This window comes from Cladophialophora psammophila (genome assembly GCF_000585535.1).
Source record: "Cladophialophora psammophila CBS 110553 chromosome Unknown aczJe-supercont1.15, whole genome shotgun sequence".
Lineage (NCBI taxonomy): Eukaryota > Fungi > Ascomycota > Eurotiomycetes > Chaetothyriales > Herpotrichiellaceae > Cladophialophora > Cladophialophora psammophila.
The window spans coordinates 751,007-771,343 of NW_006912936.1; the positions used below are offsets into that span (position 1 = coordinate 751,007).

Consider the following 20,337-nt stretch of genomic DNA (forward strand, 5'->3'; position numbering starts at 1 on the left):
TGGCTAGGAGACGTTCAGCCTCAATAAAACGAACGTGTTCGTGACAATGAATCTTGCCTCAAGATGATGCGAATCCTCGAAGCACAGGCTCCGGCACGGCAGACTGCCACGGACACCATCCAGACGCTCAGCAGCCGCCTTTCAAGCGCCACTCTGCTGGAAGATCGACGGGCCGCTATCCTCGGTCTGCGCAGCTTCGCAAAGCTATACCCTGCTTCGGTCGCCTCCGGCGCGTTGAGAGATCTCATTGCCGGGCTGAGACGAGATGGAGACGATTCAGACACAATCAAGATTCTGCTGGAGACACTGTTGATGCTGTTTGAGCCGGATGAGAAATCAACAGAGGCTTCGGAGGAGATCAGTTTGTGGCTGGCCGACGAGTTTACACAGAGACAGGACAACATCACCGCACTCTTGGACTTACTCGAGCCTAATGAGTTCTACTTACGCCTATACGTCCTCCAAATTCTTTTCCATATATCCACGGCACGACCACAGCGAACTCAAGAGGCTATATTCTCGGCGCCTCTGGGCGTCTCTCGAATAACAAATTTGTTAGATGACGGACGTGAAGCAATTCGAAATGAGGCTTTGGTTCTGCTGGTAGCCTTGACCCCTACATCTGGGGAAATACAGAAAGTAGTGGCCTTTGAGAACGCCTTTGATCGTATATTTGCTCTGATTGATGGCGACGGCGGTCTTACGCACGGCTCTACCACTGTTCAAGATTGCTTGTCACTTTTGGCCAATCTTCTGAATCTCAACACTTCGAACCAATCTTACTTCAGAGAGGTCGGTGGGATCCTGGAGATCAAGAAGCTGTTATCGGCCACCGTGGAACAAGAGGACTCTGGAGATGACGGCTCAGAATGGTTGAAGCCACAACGGGATATGAACGTATGGGGCTTATTGGGGGTCATTCAGTTATTCCTTGCTCAGGGTTCTCAAGGGACTGTGGTCAATCAACAAGCATTTTGGGGCACCGGAGTACTAGACGTTATCCTGCGAATTGCCTTTCATCCTGCATTCAACACGGGTGTGCGGACAAAGTCATTACAAACGTGTGGCGACATCATCCGAGCAAATCATAGTCTCCAGGAAAGATTCGGAGACCTTGGAGTCCAGATCAAAGAGCCCGATAGTCCTACTACTAATGGTCACCCGTCAAATGCCATCAGTGAGCGGCCGTCCAAGCCGAAGAACCCTACTTTCCGGACTCAGAACGTCATTGAGTCACTTCTAGAGCTGGCACTAGAGCCTGCTCCTCTGGCTCTGTTTGATGTCCGACTGGCGGCATGTTCCTGCCTTCAAGCATTCATGAATGGCCATGCCGGCATACGAATTCACGTGCTGCGGAGGGCTATTGATGGACACAAAGCAGGCGACGATGCAATTCCCAACATGCTTAGCGTTTTGCTTGAACCTCCTGGGTCACGCAACAACTCCGACCCCTATCAACAATGGATGGCTGCGGTACTTTTGCTGCACCTCCTCCACGACAATGTTGAGACCAAAGAGATGGCTTTGAAGGTGACAGAAGGCGATGCCGAAAGTGGGGAAGAGGTGGTCACTTTCATACAGAGCATAACCAGCAACGTGGTTGCGGGGGTACAGCATGTGGAGGATGAGCGCGCATTGCTCGGCTATTTGATGCTGTTGTCTGTATGGTTGTTCGAAGACCCGGAAGCGGTCAACGACCTGCTCGCAGAAGGCAGCAATGTGCAAGGTCTCATCGCTGCTGTCAAGATCACCAAAAATTCGATGCCTCTCGTTGCTGGTCTCTGCGCATTCATGCTCGGAATAATCTATGAATTCTCAACAAAAGACTCTCCTGTTCCGCGGAGTACACTTCAGGGACTTCTGACAACAAACCTGGGCAGGGAGGCTTATGTGGATCGACTGACAAAGCTTCGAGAGAATGTCTTTGTCAGAGATTTCGAAGTCCTCCCGCAGACTGGCAATGGCGGCTTGCCCGAAGTGTTCTTCGACAAGATGTTTATTGACTTCCTGAAAGATAATTACAGCCGATTCTTACGAGCCATTGACCGGGATCCGAATTTTGAGGTTTCCATTGTCAGCAACGGCGTTCAGAAGGGCATCTCTCGAGATCTCGTCGACAGCCTCAGAGCTCAAGTGGAGGAACAGAAACGAGCCTTGGAAGCCGCAAACAATGAATTGCTGCAGCTGAAAAGGAGGCTGGAACAAGAGGAGCTCGATCACCGTAGGACACGAGAGTCTGCCACTGTCGAGCTATCTAGAATCAAGCAAATAAATCAGAACTTGCAAGACAACCATGAGGACGAAATCAACAAAATGCAAAACGGGTTCGCCCATGAGAAAAGCAGCATGCTGAGGAATCACGAGGAAGAGCTTAGCCGAAGGCGCAATGAACATCTTACTGCTGTCGAAACCGCGCGAAAGCAGCATGAGTTGGAAGTCCAGAGGTTCGAGCAACGGCTGAAAATGATTGAGCAGGAAACAGCGCGGGATCACGCCGCTCTGAATGAGCGTCACACACGAGAACTGAGCGAGGTAGAGGCTCAAGCCCAGAAAGCTCGGGAGAGAGAAGCGGCCGAGATTGCAGACCTGCAACGCAGAATTTCAGAGTTGGAGTCTCAGCTGCTGAAGGCTGAATCCAACCATGTCCAGGATCTTGAGACCGCACACGAAGAATACAAGAACAAAACCGAGAATTTGGAAGCCCGGCTCAAGCGGGCTGAGAGTCGTGCTCAAGATGCCGAGAGCCGATCAAAGCATCTAACTGACGACCTCGAGAAAGAAAAGTCCGCTCGAAAGGACGTTCAGACCGAACTCGACGACCTTTTAGTTGTCTTTGGCGATCTCGAAGCGAAGAGGTCCGCCGATAAGAAGAAGCTCAAGGAACTGGGACAGGAAGTCTCCGAAGATGAAGACGAAGATGAGGAGGATGAGGAGGGTGAAGATGAAGACGACGAGGAGGCGGGCGCTAATGATGATGGCGTGGATTGAAAGAGCACGTGTGATGCGGACGGTACCCAAGGTCGACCATGCTGTGCATATGGGAAGTTTTGCATACCGGGGCAACTGTTGGGGAAAAAAAAGTCTGACATTATAGAACGATACCCTCCTGTACAGTAATCAAATTTGGTTTTCGCCAGCTTCTAGAGTTATCGCAAGTAGACCAGCCCCTTCCATCTCCAACCTTTTAGATCACCACTTCCACGAACGACAATTCATATGCACAGCCCTTGGCTGGCAACCCTTCATTCAACCATTGACAAGCAAGAGGAATAGAGACCGAGTTCTCCAGGTGCCGCGAGAGGGTTGGTGACTGACTGACCGATTGACTGACTGCACGGCAGAGCTTTACGTTCAAGAAATGGCGATATCAGACTTAACCCTCTGCTTCAACAACACTTCCACCTGAGAGATCTTCATGGGATGAAGGGATTGAGGGACGCCATGAGTACCGAGAGCGAAGTAGAGCAGTACTGGAAGGGGATGCCGCTCGTGCCGATCACGTTCTCTCAAGAAGTGTAGACCGGCCTTTAAAAAAGAGAGGGAAGGGAATCTCAGCAGGAGAACGCGCGAGAGAGAGATTGTTATGGACGCTCCAAAATATCTATTGTAGTTTCCGCACGTCGCTCCCGCCGTCCTCAGCAAACAGTTTCCATACGCTTCTAGCCTCCATGCCCTTGCACTTGTCGTTCTTCCTCGCCTCCACGAAGACCTTTTGCACAGGGTCGGCGAGGACGGTACCTGCGCCAACGGAATTCATGAGTGCCACTGCATCATCAATAACGCCACCAGCCAGCTCGGTCGTGAACCCCCCTTTAAAATCTCGGGCGGACGATGCGGCGGGGTTCACTCCTTTGACAGGGTTGTGATGCAGGGAGTTCCAGTTCATGCCCGACGAAGCGTTGATAACGTCTAAAAGAGACTTAGTTAGATGATCGTTTTCACCTAAGTCGAAGAGCGCCATGGCACGAAAGAGCGTGTCGAGGAGATTGAGGGACCTACTTGACAGAATCTTTGGGTCAAGGCCGTAGAGCATACCTGCATTCATCACTGAAAAGCAGGTTAACATCGGCATTCGACTAGCATAGAGCAAAGCCCATATTCATGTGGCTGCGAATGATCAGTGCCAAGTGACAACTCACCCTCGCAAAGCCCCAAATACCCGACATAACCCAAATAGTTATTCAACTGCTTGGTTGCCAGCCCGGCACCTAATCCCCCACACTGATAAATATGCTCTTCCTTACCCATCATTCGCAGAATCGGTTTAACGACGTCAAAAATCTGCTCTTTGGGTGTTCCAACCATAAAGGTCAAAGTGCCAGCGTTAGACCCTTGGGGACCTCCTGAGACAGGAGCATCAACGAAGAGGCCGAATCCTGTGGAGGCCACCTTTTGGGCGAGGGATGTTGATGTCGCGACGTCGATGCTGGAGCATTCCAGGAACAGGCGTGGCGGCAACGAGGACGATAGCCCAGATATAAAGCCTGTTTCGGGATTTGTGAAGGCTTCGTGGACGTGCGGTGCCCGTGGGAGCATGGTGATGATTATGTCCTAGATGATCATGGCTTCCCTTAAGTCAACTCATTCCGTCTCCCTGGCATTGGAGCTCACTCACAGCCTTCTCGGCGACCTCGCGCGGCGAGCGCGCCACTTGGACAGAGGCATTACATTCCTGGAGAAATTGCTCCCTTCTTGCCTCGTTGATCTCACATAGCACAAACCCAGCTGTCTGGGGAATCTTGGCGCGGAGATTCATTGCCATTCCGTATCCCATCACCCCAATGCCGACGAATCCATAGACAGGGTTCGAGGGGATCATGAATGATTGTTGAGCTGTATTATCGCCCATGTTTGGCATCGTTCACCATCAACAAGGACAGAGTATTTCTCGCTCTCTGGCACCCACGAAGTCCAACATTCTGTTTCAGGATGTCCCTTGGGAAGGGGATTGTAGTCTGGATTTCGATTTGGAGATATGCCCCCGCATACCCTCAATTAAATTGCTGTCCATGGAAGGTAGTAAGGCATTGCTCTTGCGGTTGTTGTTTCGAAGCCTCCGCTCCTTTCTCCAACGGCTCTCCAATTGCGCGGTGCGAGGGTGGTGGACGATCTCTTACTGTCTTGTTTCTAAGTCTATCGGCAGTACCGTGGGGCAAGGCTTTGTCGACTTGGAAGCTTTTATGCAATTGATTGTTACCATCTTCCTGTGGAAGGATGTACCTGCTACAGTACAGTGGATGTGGACGCAAACGGGGAGCAAAGGTACCAGGAGAAAGGCAGGCAGAGATGGAAACACTCTATGTCTATTAGCTGTGTTGCTGGTGTTCACTGTTGTCGTGGGTGCATGTTCGAGAACTCATTAGCAACGTCAGGCATTCCACGAAGTGGTGGTGGTGATGACGGTGACGATGGTGGGCTGGTGGTTTCTTGGGTCGCCCATTTCAAGTTCCCCCTTCTCCAAACACCTCGAGCAACAGTGAACACTGCAGAGCAAATCAACAGTCATGCAAGAGACTCAAAGTTGGTCCGATCTCTCACTGTTATTCTTTTCTATCCCATCCACAAGCTTGTCTGCTCTTCAGATACCTTCCCCACAGAAACCGAAAGCTGAGCAAGCGTTGCAGTCTACGAAGACGTGATTTCATCTCGCCATCAACGGCGTGGGCTCAAGTTTTCCGCGTCGATCGAAACTCCAGTCGCCATCGGATTGCCCGTCATCCAACGCGAACTGCATCTGTGAACATTACCAGGCACACCGATTTTCAGTGCTGGAATCATGACTGAGACTTACAGACCTCACTAGCTGGCAACGCAACACACCTAGGTGTCATTCTGTCCTGGTTGGGGAGATGCTGATACCTTCGATTCTCTATTATATTTTCGTCCCCCAGCTTAACCGTTACCGGGGCTCATACGACGCCAGCACATCTTCCTCGTTTGCACGAAATCAAGTCAAAGCTAAGATGACAAATTTCGCCATTCCGCGCAATGACAAGACCTGATGAAGAGCAAGCGGCCAGTTGGTGAGCAGAGCTTGCCGGCCCGCCCAATCCTCCTCTCCTTTGGTCTAGCAGATCTTGCAGGGAGGTTTCCTCGGATTGATCTGAAAATTGAGCCTGAGAGTTTGGAGACTGCAGAGAGGCCCATGGTTTCCGGCAGCCTGTTACCAGGATACCACATAACATCAAAGGGCGCGAAACACACGGTCTGAACAGAAGCAAGATTAGCAGATGCTGGAGGGCCGGAGATTTTTGGATGGCCAATTGCAAAGATGGATACAAGTTCTTTCGGGGTAATACAGAGATTCCTGCTGGCAAATTCTGGGCATTTATAAATTCCTACTATACAGCACAAGTTGCCATCGACAGGCTTCCAGATAAGGCCTGTCTGCGCATGATCAGCGATGCAAAGAATCTAACTCCCTCCCGCTAATACAACATCCGTACTCGGGAAATGTTCGTCGATGAGAGATCAATCCACTGGTTCTTCAGCTGCTCATCAGCTGCCTTTTGAGCTGGCTCAGGACATGCATGACTACACGCTTTCCATGCCGTCAATGCGCCCCTGTTCTCTCCAGTCTACCAACAAGGGTCATAGACGTTGGTCCTTCTAATCGCAATATGCCTGTTCGGCTCCACATATCGACAGCCAATCAAAAATGCATTTATTTTACGCTCGGCCACTACTGGGGACGCTCACCTGCAGAACAGTCAACTTCGTCAAATCGATGATTTGCTGCAGCTGTCTGACCATGCTTGCTTCAGAACCGGTTCCGGACGGGATAGAATGGGGCCAAATAAGATCCAAAGACGACAGCGATTTTGGTCAAAGGTTTAAGACTGGCTCATGCGGCGAATTGCGCATGTTGGAAGATCTGTTGAGCAGAGACAGCCAGGCATTTTCTGGGACATGGTTCTTGGCGGTCGAAGCATATACTCGCCGTCAGCTGACGTTTGAGAAGGACAGACAGACTGCAGTTCCAGGTCTGGCCATTGAATCCCAGAAGGTGACCGGCGACGTGTATCTGGCGGGAATGTGGAAGCAGGATCTCCTTGATGGACTTCTGTGAAGTGTTTGGGCGTTTGGGTGTCCGATAGTCGGAAACACTGAGGCCCAAAATGGTGACCATGGTCCACACGGGGCACGCTATACAGGCATCCGTATCCGATACACCGAACAATACGAACAATACGAACATGATGATGGGGTCGGACAAACCTTCATGGCTGATGTGCTTAACGCAGACAGCACTCCCTTGGGCCTGCGCATAGCCTCGTCCAGTTACAACGGCAGCATCGCCATACGTGGCAATCTTCGCGAGGCTGTCACCAAGGTTGAGAGTCCTCTCGTTGATGATCGGGAGAAACTCAGTGCGTTCCCTCTGTTGACCACGATAAAATCAATGGGGGTCGAGGCTGGACCGTCTAATTTGATGCTTTGATCCAGACAAGACTGCGATGAGCAGTTGGGTCGAGTGATAACTGAGCCTAAGGCCCTAGAATAAAAGGACAATATGAACAATGCGCCAGAGACTAGGGGCAAGACTGCTTTGTCAGACATGGCGAGGTGTACGGACGAACAACCCAATTTAGATGCTCATTGTGCATCGACCCGAGTTTAATAGAACGTGCTGCTGAGCGAACAATCAATTAGATATCATCAGAGGATTTCGGCGGATCGACTAGCATCGTCGACTCGAGGAATGTGGAAACGGCGGCATGGTTGGTGCATGCCCTGCTTGATCCTCAGAGCCGGAAAGCAATTGGATTTTGGGCGCCTGACGTCTCAGATTAGGCGGGACTCCTGGTCAGAAGGAAGCTGGTATCATGCCTGGCGATCTCACGGCGCAAGAACTTCATCTGGTGTCCTAGGTTGGTACGGAATGGAGACGATTTAGATGAATGAACGCGTGCTGGATTAGCGTACGTTATTGCCGAACAGTGGGAGGCCAGTGCAGATGGATCAGCTGTGACTATGAAGATAACTTAGCGCGCCAAATGCCTATATTCTTTCAAACGAAGCAGCATCGAGCTGCTTCTTGATGGCTTGTGATCGTTGGCATATTGCAAAGGTGGGCACAGGCAGCCTACAACGTACTCGACTCATTCCTAACCGTACGTCGTTGTTCTTCATACAGTCCAATATCTTGCCCAAAAGCGTGCTGACCAGGCCGTATCCATTAGGCCAACGACCCAAAGAACTGAAGTCAAAAGAATGTATGATGGGGTCAGATGGCTGCTGATTACCGCATTTTCTTTTCTTTTTTTTTTTTTTTTTTCTGGAAGCACTGAGCACATATTGTGAACGTTTGCTCCGCAGTGCTTGAGGCAGGCAGCGACGTTGTGGGATTGGGTATCTGCCTTTGGCAGACACCTGCGGTTACCGACGCCCAAACAGTCAGCTCAGCCGACTATCATAGTGAGATATCAGTATAGAGCTTCCCTAGATATAAGTTCACAGGTTTCTGATACAGTGCATTTCCAAACACGGAGCACCACCTGCTGTAGCCCTTTCTGGCAAGTTCACCGCTACTCCCTGAGATCTCCCAACTACACATGGATCGGAATTGCCGACGAGTCATCACTCGCCTCTTCAACTCCCTTTCATCCTTGCGTTACGTCGGTTCTCTGCCTGGTGAAGAAAATGTTGACTTCCGTTGGTGCCTGAATGATTGATGCTTGCGAAACTCATACCTGCATCTCTTTTGTGCCTCGTCTTGGCCTCTGAAAAGTAACAACCTCTACCTATGTTGCTGGATTTGTCAGACTTTCCAAGCTATGTGACTTCCCATTGGAGACAACATGTAACCATGTGGCTCTAGGCTACTGTAGGTGATAGCTGAATGGTATATGTCTGATTATATCATCATCTGCTCTACTCGTTTGTCTTGCCAGCTGCGCAATGCTTGAAAATTCCTACAGGTGCGCGGCACCTCAAAATCCCAGTAGAGCATGTTGCTGACATTGTCCCATCTCTCAGGGACAGGGGTAAGATCGCCACTACATTGCACAGTTTGGCGCAAGTGGTCTAGGCAGTGATCTGGCCTGTCAGCGTAAACGTTGGTGCAACGAGGTCGGCGTGTGTCCAACGTACCAACATGTAGCCGACGGATAGGAAGCGGGTCGAGTCTGTCCCCATAATAATCAAGGTCTAGTACCATACGAACATAGTTCTGTGAGCCAAGTTAGTTCTGTTGACTTCAGAGACGGAGTTGTGGGTGTATACGATGCAATGTAATGAATGGAACACGTCAACACTAATGAGAAACTGTCAGCCGCGCGGTAGCCAAGAGGATGTGATTCCTCACCCCGCCCAATATGACTGCTTGCTGGGAAGCGAAAAACTTTCAAGGCCGATGCTGAATGCTTCAGACGAGGTCAATGGAGTGTACCGATCTGGTCTGGGGTCAGGCAATCCATTAAGCAGGGAGGTCAAGAGAAGTCACCATGTATTAATGCTTCCCATTCCGCATCTATGTCTTGGCTTGGAGTTCCGACATAGGTTGGTGCTTCTGCATTCACATTTCTGTATAGCGTGCCATTCTCATCGTACAGCAAACCGCCAGTAAATTGAATTCGTTGCAGTTGAACAGCCGGGTGTGCAGCTTCTGGCATGTGATTCAGCAAAGGCTTCAACATCGGGTTTGAAGAACAGAAAAGCACTGACTGAATTCTGTCGAAAAGCCCGTCTCGAACGACCCATCCCGATGCAGCCGAAACAGCTTCAGAGACAAGATAACAACGACTATGGCCAGAGCCACGTTAGATAACAGCAGGAACGTCGTTCCAAATATTGTGTATTTTGGAGGTGAAGATTGTGAAATGCGTTCTGTATCCTCGTTGTTTTCGCCAGAGGGCAACAACGAGTATTTGAACAGTCTCATGAGACGGTAAAGATTAGAAACACTTTAACGACAATTTACAAAGGGATTGTCAGATTCAGTCAAATTATGGATGGAGGGTAACCATTGATAAAAGGGGATGATGATCAACCAGATTCATGAATACGGATAGTCGGCTTGCGCAAGTCAGCTTCGCAGAGTAGTGTGGCTTCTGAAAGGATTTCAACATGCATCCGCATGAATCAGAGCCACAAAGGCCATCTAGGACGCTAAATGAGAGCAGGGAGAGTGAGTTCAGGATGGACTTGCTCATATTGGCAATTGTGACGTACCCTGGGACTTTCACACGCCGAGTAACGAGCATAATACACTATCCGGCAAGCCGAGTGATACAGTGCTGTCTGTATACGCTAGTATGCCTCACGAGCCTAACCATAGTCTAACGTCCTCCCTAAAATCCTTCGTGATTTCATTGCGTCCTCCTACTATCACGAGAATTCTGGCAACGTGCTGAGGATGTCGATCATGATTTATTTGCAAAAGGAAAATCGAAGACCCCACGGTTGCACTGTCTCTGACTTCTGCTGACATGCAGAATCCATGGGTCTGTATCGGGCAACGAGACTCGAATTTACCCCGAGCGTAATAGGTACCAGGGGCTTCAAAGCCATGCGTTTCTTATATATTGTCTTCCATCTTGGCTCAGGCGATACGCGACAGCCAAGTGAGTACCACAGATCGCCCATCAGCACAAAACAGGAAAGTCAGCAAGCCAAGCACATTACTTGAACCCGCTACGTCCAGCCCGAAAAGTCAACATGGAAATCAAAGTCTCGACCCTCCTCACCTACCTTCTCCTTACCGCCACCACTATCAATGCCGCCGCTGTTCCCCTAGGCGCACGTCAGCTTTCTGAGTGTTACGGCAAGGACTGTATCGGCAACAAACGAGCCGTCGAGGTTGAGGAACGTCAACTGTCTGAGTGCTACGGCAAGGACTGTATCGGCAATAAGCGGGCCGTCGAGATTGAGGAACGTCAACTATCTGAGTGCTACGGCAAGGACTGTATTGGCAACAAGCGGGCCGTTGAGGTTGAGGCACGTCAGCTGTCTGAGTGCTACGGCAAAGACTGCATTGGCAACTAAAGTGCTTTGGCCAAGCGAACCTTGCTTTTGGGAAAATATACAAGGTCATATTTTCTTGGAGTGAACCTCCAAGCACAGCACCCTTCTTCGCCGCGACCGGCCTGTCAGGCAGAACTGCTGGTTCGCTGGCTTAACCCAAGCTACGTACAGCTTTGCCCTTCGTTCAGAAAACCGAAAGTCTCAAGCCAGGAGAAGGCCATGCACCAGTGGGTCGGTGGGAAATAGATACATTCCTTTAGCTTTGCACCACGATAGGTCACTACCAATGCAGATGTTATGGAGCACCTTTTATGGTAAAAAGCCTCGTGTCTTCCATCTTGTAAGAGGGCCAATTCAGACTGCTTAGATTGTTTCTGATGAACTATTGATTCGACTTAATCCGCTCAGAGGCTCATTCTTTGCTCGAGATCCATATTTCTCCCTCAACTCATAAAGCTCGCTGGGGTCTCGACACACTCTCATGTCATGGGCCCCATTGATCATTCCCCTGGTGCCATTGACCATTGGCGGTGGCCTCTCGATCGTACCGTCAGCATTGCACAGAATCGCTTGCCGCAGATAGTATAGACAGTGTGGCCAATGATGGTCGTCGCGGTTGTCGAGGCCAATCTGTCCACCTTCGCGAGCAAATTGCATGATTTTGCGGATTGATGTCAGGCAGTGGAGTTGGTGGAACCTAGCAAATATGAGTACAATTACACGCTGTCATGGAAAAGGGAGGAAAGGTGCTTCACGCACATCGTGATTGCACCAGGTTCTATTTCCTCGTCGCTGCCAACACCCAGGCTCTTGCCGTCAGGAGGAATGTACACAACGGCGTTATTCGCAGCGAATTCATGGTCCCATAGGTGATCGTACTTGTGATCCAGCGACATGTAGCTCTCGTTGCTACCGAAACTTCGATGGAGTCTGCTCCCGTCTTTCCTTTTCTCTGCTAAGTTCGTGATTCGTAGCGTAATGTCCACGACAAGAAGAATACACAATAATGACACCAGGGCAAATGTCAGGACGGTTCCCCAGCCTTGATATGGTCGCGAACGTATTGGAGCTGCTTCTTTTTCGCCATGGTCCCCACCACCCAACAAGGTGTCGCTGTCCTTGCTATCGTCCGTCAGGTTGTGGTGATATGTCGAACATTCTGCCATTGTGAGTGATTTGACTGCACCCAGACGATAATGTTAGCAAGTGAAAGAGTGCTGCAGCAAGAACCTTCTCGCCTGCATCATGGCATAGTCTTCAATCATTGATCAGTAGGAGCGATTAGCGCTATGTTACAATGGCTTGTGCATACTGGTAGGATTGGGGAGACGACGCCAGTGACCCATGCCAACCTCGCACCGGCATATTAGGATGATCTTTTGCCTGTATCATCATATCACCCACCTAGTGATCGTACAATTCTGCTACTACACGTGCCAGTTGGATAGGTGAAGACGAGGGTGGCCACACGACACTGCAGGTAGCACTGCAGGTAGCGTTGCGGTCAGCGTAGCACGAGAATCTGCATACACTGTGCCGTATCCACGTTGGTGGACTTTTCCCCTGAAACATCTAGCCTCTACGAGGCAATGATCGTACCCTACAGATGGCCTTAACTATAATGGGACGATCATCACGAAATCCCGGTACCTTAACAAATGTGTTTCTGTGCTTGCGGATGACACCGTGTATCATCGGGTATCTCCCGATTACGGCCCCAAAGTACAGGATGCTACAAGAGGCAAGTCACAGACCTAGCATATTAGTATGATTTCGTTGAGCAAGTACAATACCTAATTCTGTCCCCTCACTCTCGTTCTTTTTTCTCTTCCCATGTGCGGTAGAGAAGCTCAGAACCCTTGATCTCCTAATTTATTTCGGGGAGAGAACCGCCTTTGGGCGCCGCAGCGTGAAACATAACTCTGCCCCATGTCCTCGATCTCGCCATGTTGCCCTCGAATGGGAGCACTTTTGTTACAAGAGCTATCATTCAGAATTGAGTCTAGTGGCACGATTACACTTGACCTTCCGTAAATAGTGGTAGGGGAAGTCAGTTCCGCCCTGGGTCGGACAGCTTAGTCAACAGCCGTGTGGGCTGGGACAGTGGGCTTGAATGAGCGGAAGTGGCTTTGTCCTCTTAAAAGGACAGCTAGGGGCGCGTGCCCTCTATATATCTGTTTGACTCTTCTGTACCTTGTAGATACAGCAAAACAGACAGTAAAGGAGAGAATTGCCAAGGTTGACGGGCAGCGTGAGAATCCTGATAAAGGGTGGCCGTTGTTGCCCACGTTGAGGGCGCTGAAGACCCTCTCTAGGCAGTGACATATCCATTGTCATAATAAGGCTGTGTCTGTAGCAAGGGGCTTTACAGGACGCCACCAGCGAGGTGCCTAGGAGTGGAAAGGCGGCCAGGGTGGCCAAGGCGCTAGGTGGGCTGCTTGCCAACAAAATAGTTTCCTGTAGGTACCGGAAGCCTACAAGTAAGGGCCGGTAAGAATGAATCAATCAATCACTCCCTCAGGAGTCTCATCCAATCAATTATATCATAATCGAATTCGTTCGTCTAGAACCCGGCACACCTTAAATATACTCTGATTGTTTTACTGAGAGCTCTCGCTATGTTACCTGATTAGGAGGAAAGCTTTGCGATTACCTGCGAGTGGCATTGTGACTTGTTGTTGGACCAATCTAAGGCGCCAAAACTTACTTGATTGACTGATTGATCCATTGAGAAGGGAGAGAAGGTCCATCTGTGACGGAAGAGGTTTAAATACTAGCCGACGCCATAGCGCTAAGAGACATCTTAGCTAGCCTAATCGGACTAGTATGACTATAGTATGAATTCTCCTTACGTCGTATGTTTACCGCGGATTATCGAGTACAATTAAAAGGCAATTTGGTTGGATTTGTTTCATATGGTATTATTGTGATTAATGTCACTTCAAGTTGTGTTACAGATCAAAAAGTACTGAGTCGACGGAAGGAGTGAGTAGGGAGTAAGGTACCGAGTACCTCGTATGGCGGTGACTTGCGAGCACCGGGCTTTAAAAGCGGCACGATCAGGGTGATTCGCTCCCCTGTCAAAAGCAGCGCAGGCGTGTGGGTGTTGCCGCCAAGACATGTATCAAAATATTGAGTCACTCTCCCTCTGGTGCCTCTTCAAAAACACTCTTACGCCCCGCCAATTCGTTCCAACTTCTCCAAATATGGCTGTAGATTTTTCTGCCGAAGAGGCGGCCACGCTCAAACGCTGGCGAGAAATTGACGCCTTCCAGACTCAACTGCGCCTCTCAAAATCGAACAAGCCCTACACCTTTTACGATGGCCCCCCATTTGCGACCGGCTTGCCTCACTACGGCCACTTGCTGGCCTCCACCATAAAAGACATCATTCCGAGATACTGGTCCATGAAGGGCTACTACGTCGAGCGGAGATTTGGCTGGGACACACATGGCTTACCAATCGAGTATGAGATTGACAAGAAATTCAACATCTCCGGACCGGCGGCGGTGAAAGAGATGGGGATTGCAAAATACAATGCGGAGTGCAAGGCCATTGTCATGAGATATGCGACCGAGTGGAGAGAGACCATTGACCGGTTGGGAAGGTGGATCGACTTTGACAACGACTACAAGACCATGAATCCCACTTTCATGGAGTCAGTATGGTGGGTTTTCAAGCAACTGTTCGACAAGGGCATGGTCTATCGCTCCTACAGAGTCATGCCCTTCTCAACCGCGCTGAGCACGCCGCTAAGTCAACACGAAGCTCAATCCAACTACAAGGAGGCACAAGACCCTGCAGTGGTCATTGCGTTCCCGCTCCTTGAGGATCCTGACACCAGCCTTCTCGCCTGGACCACCACGCCGTGGACCCTGCCATCCAACATCGGATTGGCCGTCAATGCCGATTTCGAGTACATCAAGTTCTTGGACCAAGACTCCGGTCAGAAATTCATCATGCTAGAGAAGTTGCTGCGGACGCTGTACAAAGACCCCAAGAAAGCCAAGTTCAAGGTCCTAGAGAAGATGAAGGGTTCAGACCTAAAAGGCAAACAATATCTCCCGCCGTTCGACTACTTCTACGATGAATTCAAGGACAGTGCTTTCAGAGTTCTCAATGCCACTTATGTCACGGATGATGATGGTACCGGTGTTGTCCACCAAGCACCAGCTTTTGGTGAAGAGGATTTCCGAGTAGCCATGGAAAATGGCATCATCAGCCACCAGCACCTCCCTCCCAACCCAGTCGACGAGACAGGCCACTTCACAAAAGAAGTAACAGACTTTGCGGGTCAGCATGTAAAGGAAGCAGACAAGCATATCATCAAGCATCTGAAGGGCACCGGGCGTCTCATCCGGGACAGTCAACTGACCCATCAATATCCGTTCTGCTGGCGATCAGACACACCCTTGATCTACCGAGCTGTGTCCGGTTGGTTCGTCAACATTGCCGGAAATGACAAGGTGCCCAGCATCATTCCGGACATGCTCGACGGCATTATGAAATCCCACTGGGTTCCCAATTTCGTCAAGGAGAAGCGATTTGCGGAGTGGATCAAGAACGCCCGTGACTGGAACATCTCAAGAAATCGGTATTGGGGCACTCCGATTCCGCTGTGGGCAAGTGAGGACTACTCAGAGGTCATTGCAGTGGGCAGCATAGAAGAACTAAAAAAGCTTAGCGGCTATAAAGGTGAGATCACAGACCTTCACCGGGACAGTGTGGACGACATTACAATTCCGAGCCAGAAAGGCAATGGTTTGCTGCGCCGGGTCGAGGAGGTATTCGACTGTTGGTTTGAGTCCGGAAGCATGCCGTATGCCTCTGCACATTATCCCTTTGAGAACTCGGAGTACTTTGAGAGGACATTCCCTGGTGACTTCATTGCGGAGGGTCTCGACCAGACTCGCGGGTGGTTCTATACTCTGGTTATCCTGGGCATCCACTTGAAGAAGGTCCTGCCCTTTAAGAACTGTGTTGTCAACGGTATTGTCCTCGCAGAGGATGGCAAGAAGATGTCTAAAAGACTCAAGAACTACCCGGACCCCAACACAGTCATTGACAAGTATGGTGCGGATGCTCTGCGGTTGTACATGATCAACTCACCTGTCGTGCGAGCTGAGCCGCTGAGATTCAAAGAATCGGGTGTCAAAGAGGTTGTTGCAAAGGTCCTGTTACCTTTGTGGAACAGCTACAAATTTTTTGAAGGTCAAGTGGAACTGCTGAAAAAGATTGAGGGTGTTGACTACGTGTTCAATCCGGAAATGGACACAACCAACACCAACGTCATGGACAGATGGATACTCGCCAGCTGTCAGAGTTTGCTCAAATACATTAACGATGAAATGGCGGCATACCGACTATACACTGTCGTGCCTGGCCTGCTGAGCTTGATCGATGAAACCACAAACTGGTACATCAGATTTAACCGAAAGAGATTAAAGGGCGAACTGGGCGTGGATGATACTCTGCATGCTTTGAATACTCTGTTCGACGTCCTCTTTACGCTCGTCCGTGGACTCGCTCCATTCACTCCATTCATCGCCGACCTCATCTACACCAAACTGCTTCCATACATACCAAAATCCCTTCATAGTGAAGATATGCGAAGTGTTCATTTCCTCGCCTTTCCCGAAGTCCGACAGGAATTGTTCGATCCGGTTGTGGAGCGACGTGTAGGACGGATGCAGAAGGTCATAGAACTCGCGAGGCAGTCACGGGAAAGAAGAACTATCGGTCTGAAGACGCCGCTGAAGACGCTAGTGGTCATCCACAAGGACCAGCAGTACCTCGACGATGTCAAGTCACTTGAAGGGTATATCACGGAAGAACTCAATGTGAGAGATCTGGTTCTGTCGTCAGACGAAGAGAAATACAACGTACAGTACAGCGTGACGGCGGACTGGCCTGTCCTCGGCAAGAAATTGAAGAAAGATATGCAAAAGGTCAAGAAAGCACTTCCCGATGTCACCAGCAATGACTGCAAGACGTATCTTTCAGAGGGCAAGCTTACGGTGGCTGGGATAGAATTGGTTGAAGGTGATTTGGTGGTCAAACGCGCACTCAAGGAAGACGAAACGTCCAAAGACCAAGAAACAAACACTGATAATGATGTCTTGACCATCCTCGACGTGGCTATCTACCCGGAATTGGCACAGGAAGGTCTCGCCCGCGAGATCGTCAACCGTGTCCAGCAGCTCCGAAAGAAAGCGAACCTGAAACCGACAGACGATGTCAAGATGGAATACAAAGTCCAGCAAGACCCGGATCACATTGGGCTGGAAAAGGTCTTTCAGCAACAGAGCTCCTTTATTGAGAAGGCGTTGAGACGGCCTGTGGATCAGCATGTTGTTACGGAGGTGGAGGGGCCGATCGTGAATGGGGACAATGGCGGCGCAGATTTGATTGTGGAGGAGGTGCAGGAGGTGCAGAAGGCGACCTTTTTGTTGAGATTGTTGAAGCTCTGAAAAAGGCTCTCGATTGAAAGAGACCATGAGCATGAAGACGACGTTGTTATGACGATCTTCCAGAGAGACAGATGCCGTGGACAAGGTGTAGATCTGGTCAAGAGGCCGGAAAAGGAAAGTGTAAAAACATGGAGCATGCATGTCACGACTTCTTTGCATGTCTCTGCAAGATGGAAGAATTAGCTAGATGTCTTGAAAAGAAGAAGAGATGGATAGATATATCCCTTGATGAGAAAGAAGACCGAGGAGACTCAAGACCTCCCTGATTGATCAACCAGTCCCAATCATGTTGGGTTTGAGTTATATCTGGCTCATCGCCCCCCTCAATGCATAAGGAGACCAAAACATGACCCCAAACCTGGCAGTGTGAAGCATTCTCAAAAGAAAGATGTATGAGATCTTGAAATTCAATGACGGGCCGACGCCGTTGAAACTGGAACTCAGTACTTGTACGGAGAACTTACGAGATAACAATCCTTCAGGCGCATGAACTCCTTCGCGCACATGTCCTGGTACGTTGATTGGTAGTCTGCCAGAATGCATTTGCCGTATGCGGAGGCCTATTCTTGGTTCGGAGTGATTCGCATCGTTCAGCGTTGTGTCTTTTTCTGTTCTTTTGCGGAGTGCGTAGAGCAGGCAGGAGACGAGACGGGCAGGCCGTGCTTTGTGGCTTGGGGCTGGATGGGATGGATAGAGGAAGACGGAATAGAGAGCGTATGGGAGAAAGGGAGAAAGGAATCAGGAAACGTTCAATGCTCGCGACGTACCTCGACGGAACATTTTGCGGCCGCGGCGGCGAACTTCTCGATCGGCCTTGCGCGGCCGGACATGGTGGGCATTTTGTAGCAGTTGTTTAGTGTTATTTTTGTGGTTGTGGTTGTGGTTGTAGTTGTTATTGCTTCCGAGTCAATCAAGGTCATCAATATGTAAGTTGGAAGAGAAGAAAAAGAGCCCAATAACTTGCTTAACAGCTGTCGGTCGTCCCCTTGCTTCTCCGGCTTGAATGCTCAACTGTAGCAGATTCCGGAGGAGCAAGCGCACACTAGCTAAACTGATGCCTGTCAGAGGGATATGCACAACTTCTTCTACCACTTCTACGGATACACAGTATTTTAGTTGACCTCGCCCTCTAGCAGACGATCCACAATTTCAACCTTCTGAGTCTCCGACAACGCCTTCTATATTGACGAATCAAGCTTGCCGAGGTGGGCTGGCCGCATGCCTCTTCCTTGATATTGGGTCTCCCGTTACGGACTCTGGGGGGTCGACGCAAGTCTTTCGAGGTGCGTCCACGTGTCGTGCTAACCGTACCTATATTACTCGCAAAGGAAAAATCTATCTACCAAATAGAGTTTGGTCCTAGAGAGTGAGCAAAGGCCACCCCAACCTTGAGCTTTAACTGAGCCTGCTGGCCTTTAATTGGGTCTCACTTGAGCACCCCCTGAGCAGGACGCTGGGCGGCCGAGTTGTTTCTGGCCCCCATCATTCAGCTTCACCAACCTCTCAACTAGGCATTGGGTTTGAATGGTCATGATTGAAGCGGGTAAGTCGCTACACCTACGCTGCTGCCCAATATCCCTTGCGTATCGCAAGTTATATAATCCATGCTCCAATTCAAGGCGCAGCACGGTGGTGCGGTTGCTGCCTGATCCAAGAGCTCTTCTGAGCAGTAGTCATCCTATAGGATGGGCATTCTGTTCAGGGTATTCTTGTTTCGGTTATGCATATCCATTCGCACACGGAGCACGACGCTAGCTATACAGGACCCTCGAATCCAAGAACTACCGACCGGGCAGCATAACAGAGCGGTTCTACGTCGTTGCATTCAGCTGATCCACGCGCCCACTGAGCTGGCGGCGTCGAGAACCATGAACGGTCTCAAGATGACGGAAGAAGGTCAAGTTACACGATCCATTGTAACAGCTACAAATACTCTGCTAGGAGGTCTGACTCACTACACCAGCCCGCCGCATAATATTCTGGTGGGAATCGGTTGTCTTCTCACCGCTGTCACGGCGCTTGCTCAAACAGCTGATCTTCCCCGTGTCTCATGGCTTCGGATTCTCCTTCAAAGCGAAAGGTCAGTGGACAATTAAGCGTTCCCGAGCTCATCACCAGTGACGGCAACCAACCAGCCAGACTCCATTATGGACCTGGTTTTAGGTAGATTAGTACATAGAACAGAGGGTCTTTGAATTTTGCAGCTATCCATTCGAGCATCAAAATGTTCCAAAGGATAGTTGAACGTGATTATAACCTGGTGATTGGTAGTATAACGTTCTTTTCCCATCTGGCTCCACACCCAAAGCAATTGAATTTCTCAGACCAAAGCATTGGCTCCGGTCAAACTCGTTGGTGAGGGTAAGCTGGGATGGAGGGAATTCTCGATAACTGAAGAAACGGGATATTTGGTTCAAACCCATCCTCGGTAGAGACACTAATGGCCTAGGTATGTAGGTCGGCTATTCTTCAGCACGCATGAGATGGGGCGTCGCATGCCGAGGTCTACCGCCTTGCAGGGGTGTCATTCTTCATTAAAGGTCGCAAATTGTCGTGGATCCAATCAACCGATCATGGTCCGTTTGCGATATTCGAGCTGACTCCCATCAGATACGTGGGCGCTTTCCCGTCCTCCGCATGCTGGCGAATTGCTCATCGATTCTTCCGCGTTGAGACTCAATTGTGCGAACAAGGCGATTCATCACCGAACAAATTGGCAGGGATAGAAAAGCATGCGACACCCCAGCGAAGGGCTCGGATCGCATAGCAGGATGTCTTCAGCAAATCTCTGAACTCGTGAAATCTGACATTCCGTAGCCTGGGACTTTTCTCTGCCTTAACGCCTGCCAAACCATGCTGGGTATGTCCTGGGGAAACACTGTCATCATTAATGAAACAATCA

The 20,337-nt window shown here is 50.0% G+C and overlaps 8 protein-coding genes across 8 annotated transcripts; 4 read left to right on the top strand and 4 right to left on the bottom strand.

Moving 5' to 3' along the window:
- Positions 1-63: 63 nt before the first annotated feature.
- A1O5_09205 (uncharacterized protein) lies at positions 64-2,988 on the top strand (the record flags this gene model as incomplete). The annotated part of the gene is made up of 1 exon (XM_007749784.1): positions 64-2,988. One exon carries the CDS (start codon positions 64-66, stop codon positions 2,986-2,988), a length of 2,925 nt encoding a protein of 974 aa, XP_007747974.1.
- A 613-nt stretch (positions 2,989-3,601) lies between these two features.
- A1O5_09206 (uncharacterized protein) lies at positions 3,602-4,849 on the bottom strand (the record flags this gene model as incomplete). Its single annotated transcript, XM_007749785.1, has 4 exons — positions 3,602-3,909; positions 4,000-4,047; positions 4,140-4,551; positions 4,616-4,849. The coding sequence occupies 4 exons, from the start codon at positions 4,847-4,849 to the stop codon at positions 3,602-3,604; spliced, it is 1,002 nt and encodes a 333-aa protein (XP_007747975.1).
- A 1,902-nt stretch (positions 4,850-6,751) lies between these two features.
- On the top strand, positions 6,752-7,069 carry A1O5_09207 (uncharacterized protein; the record flags this gene model as incomplete). The annotated part of the gene is made up of 1 exon (XM_007749786.1): positions 6,752-7,069. The coding sequence occupies one exon, from the start codon at positions 6,752-6,754 to the stop codon at positions 7,067-7,069; it is 318 nt and encodes a 105-aa protein (XP_007747976.1).
- A 1,958-nt stretch (positions 7,070-9,027) lies between these two features.
- Positions 9,028-9,614, bottom strand: A1O5_09208 (uncharacterized protein; the record flags this gene model as incomplete). Its single annotated transcript, XM_007749787.1, has 5 exons — positions 9,028-9,044; positions 9,094-9,172; positions 9,226-9,256; positions 9,308-9,395; positions 9,446-9,614. 5 exons carry the CDS (start codon positions 9,612-9,614, stop codon positions 9,028-9,030), a joined length of 384 nt encoding a protein of 127 aa, XP_007747977.1.
- A 1,045-nt stretch (positions 9,615-10,659) lies between these two features.
- On the top strand, positions 10,660-10,986 carry A1O5_09209 (uncharacterized protein; the record flags this gene model as incomplete). Its single annotated transcript, XM_007749788.1, has 1 exon — positions 10,660-10,986. The coding sequence occupies one exon, from the start codon at positions 10,660-10,662 to the stop codon at positions 10,984-10,986; it is 327 nt and encodes a 108-aa protein (XP_007747978.1).
- Positions 10,987-11,328: 342 nt separating this feature from the next.
- On the bottom strand, positions 11,329-12,131 carry A1O5_09210 (uncharacterized protein; the record flags this gene model as incomplete). Its single annotated transcript, XM_007749789.1, has 2 exons — positions 11,329-11,662; positions 11,725-12,131. 2 exons carry the CDS (start codon positions 12,129-12,131, stop codon positions 11,329-11,331), a joined length of 741 nt encoding a protein of 246 aa, XP_007747979.1.
- Positions 12,132-14,171: 2,040 nt separating this feature from the next.
- Positions 14,172-17,435, top strand: A1O5_09211 (isoleucyl-tRNA synthetase; the record flags this gene model as incomplete). The annotated part of the gene is made up of 1 exon (XM_007749790.1): positions 14,172-17,435. One exon carries the CDS (start codon positions 14,172-14,174, stop codon positions 17,433-17,435), a length of 3,264 nt encoding a protein of 1,087 aa, XP_007747980.1.
- A 440-nt stretch (positions 17,436-17,875) lies between these two features.
- Positions 17,876-18,265, bottom strand: A1O5_09212 (uncharacterized protein; the record flags this gene model as incomplete). Its single annotated transcript, XM_007749791.1, has 2 exons — positions 17,876-17,995; positions 18,203-18,265. The coding sequence occupies 2 exons, from the start codon at positions 18,263-18,265 to the stop codon at positions 17,876-17,878; spliced, it is 183 nt and encodes a 60-aa protein (XP_007747981.1).
- Between the last annotated feature and the right edge of the window lie 2,072 nt (positions 18,266-20,337).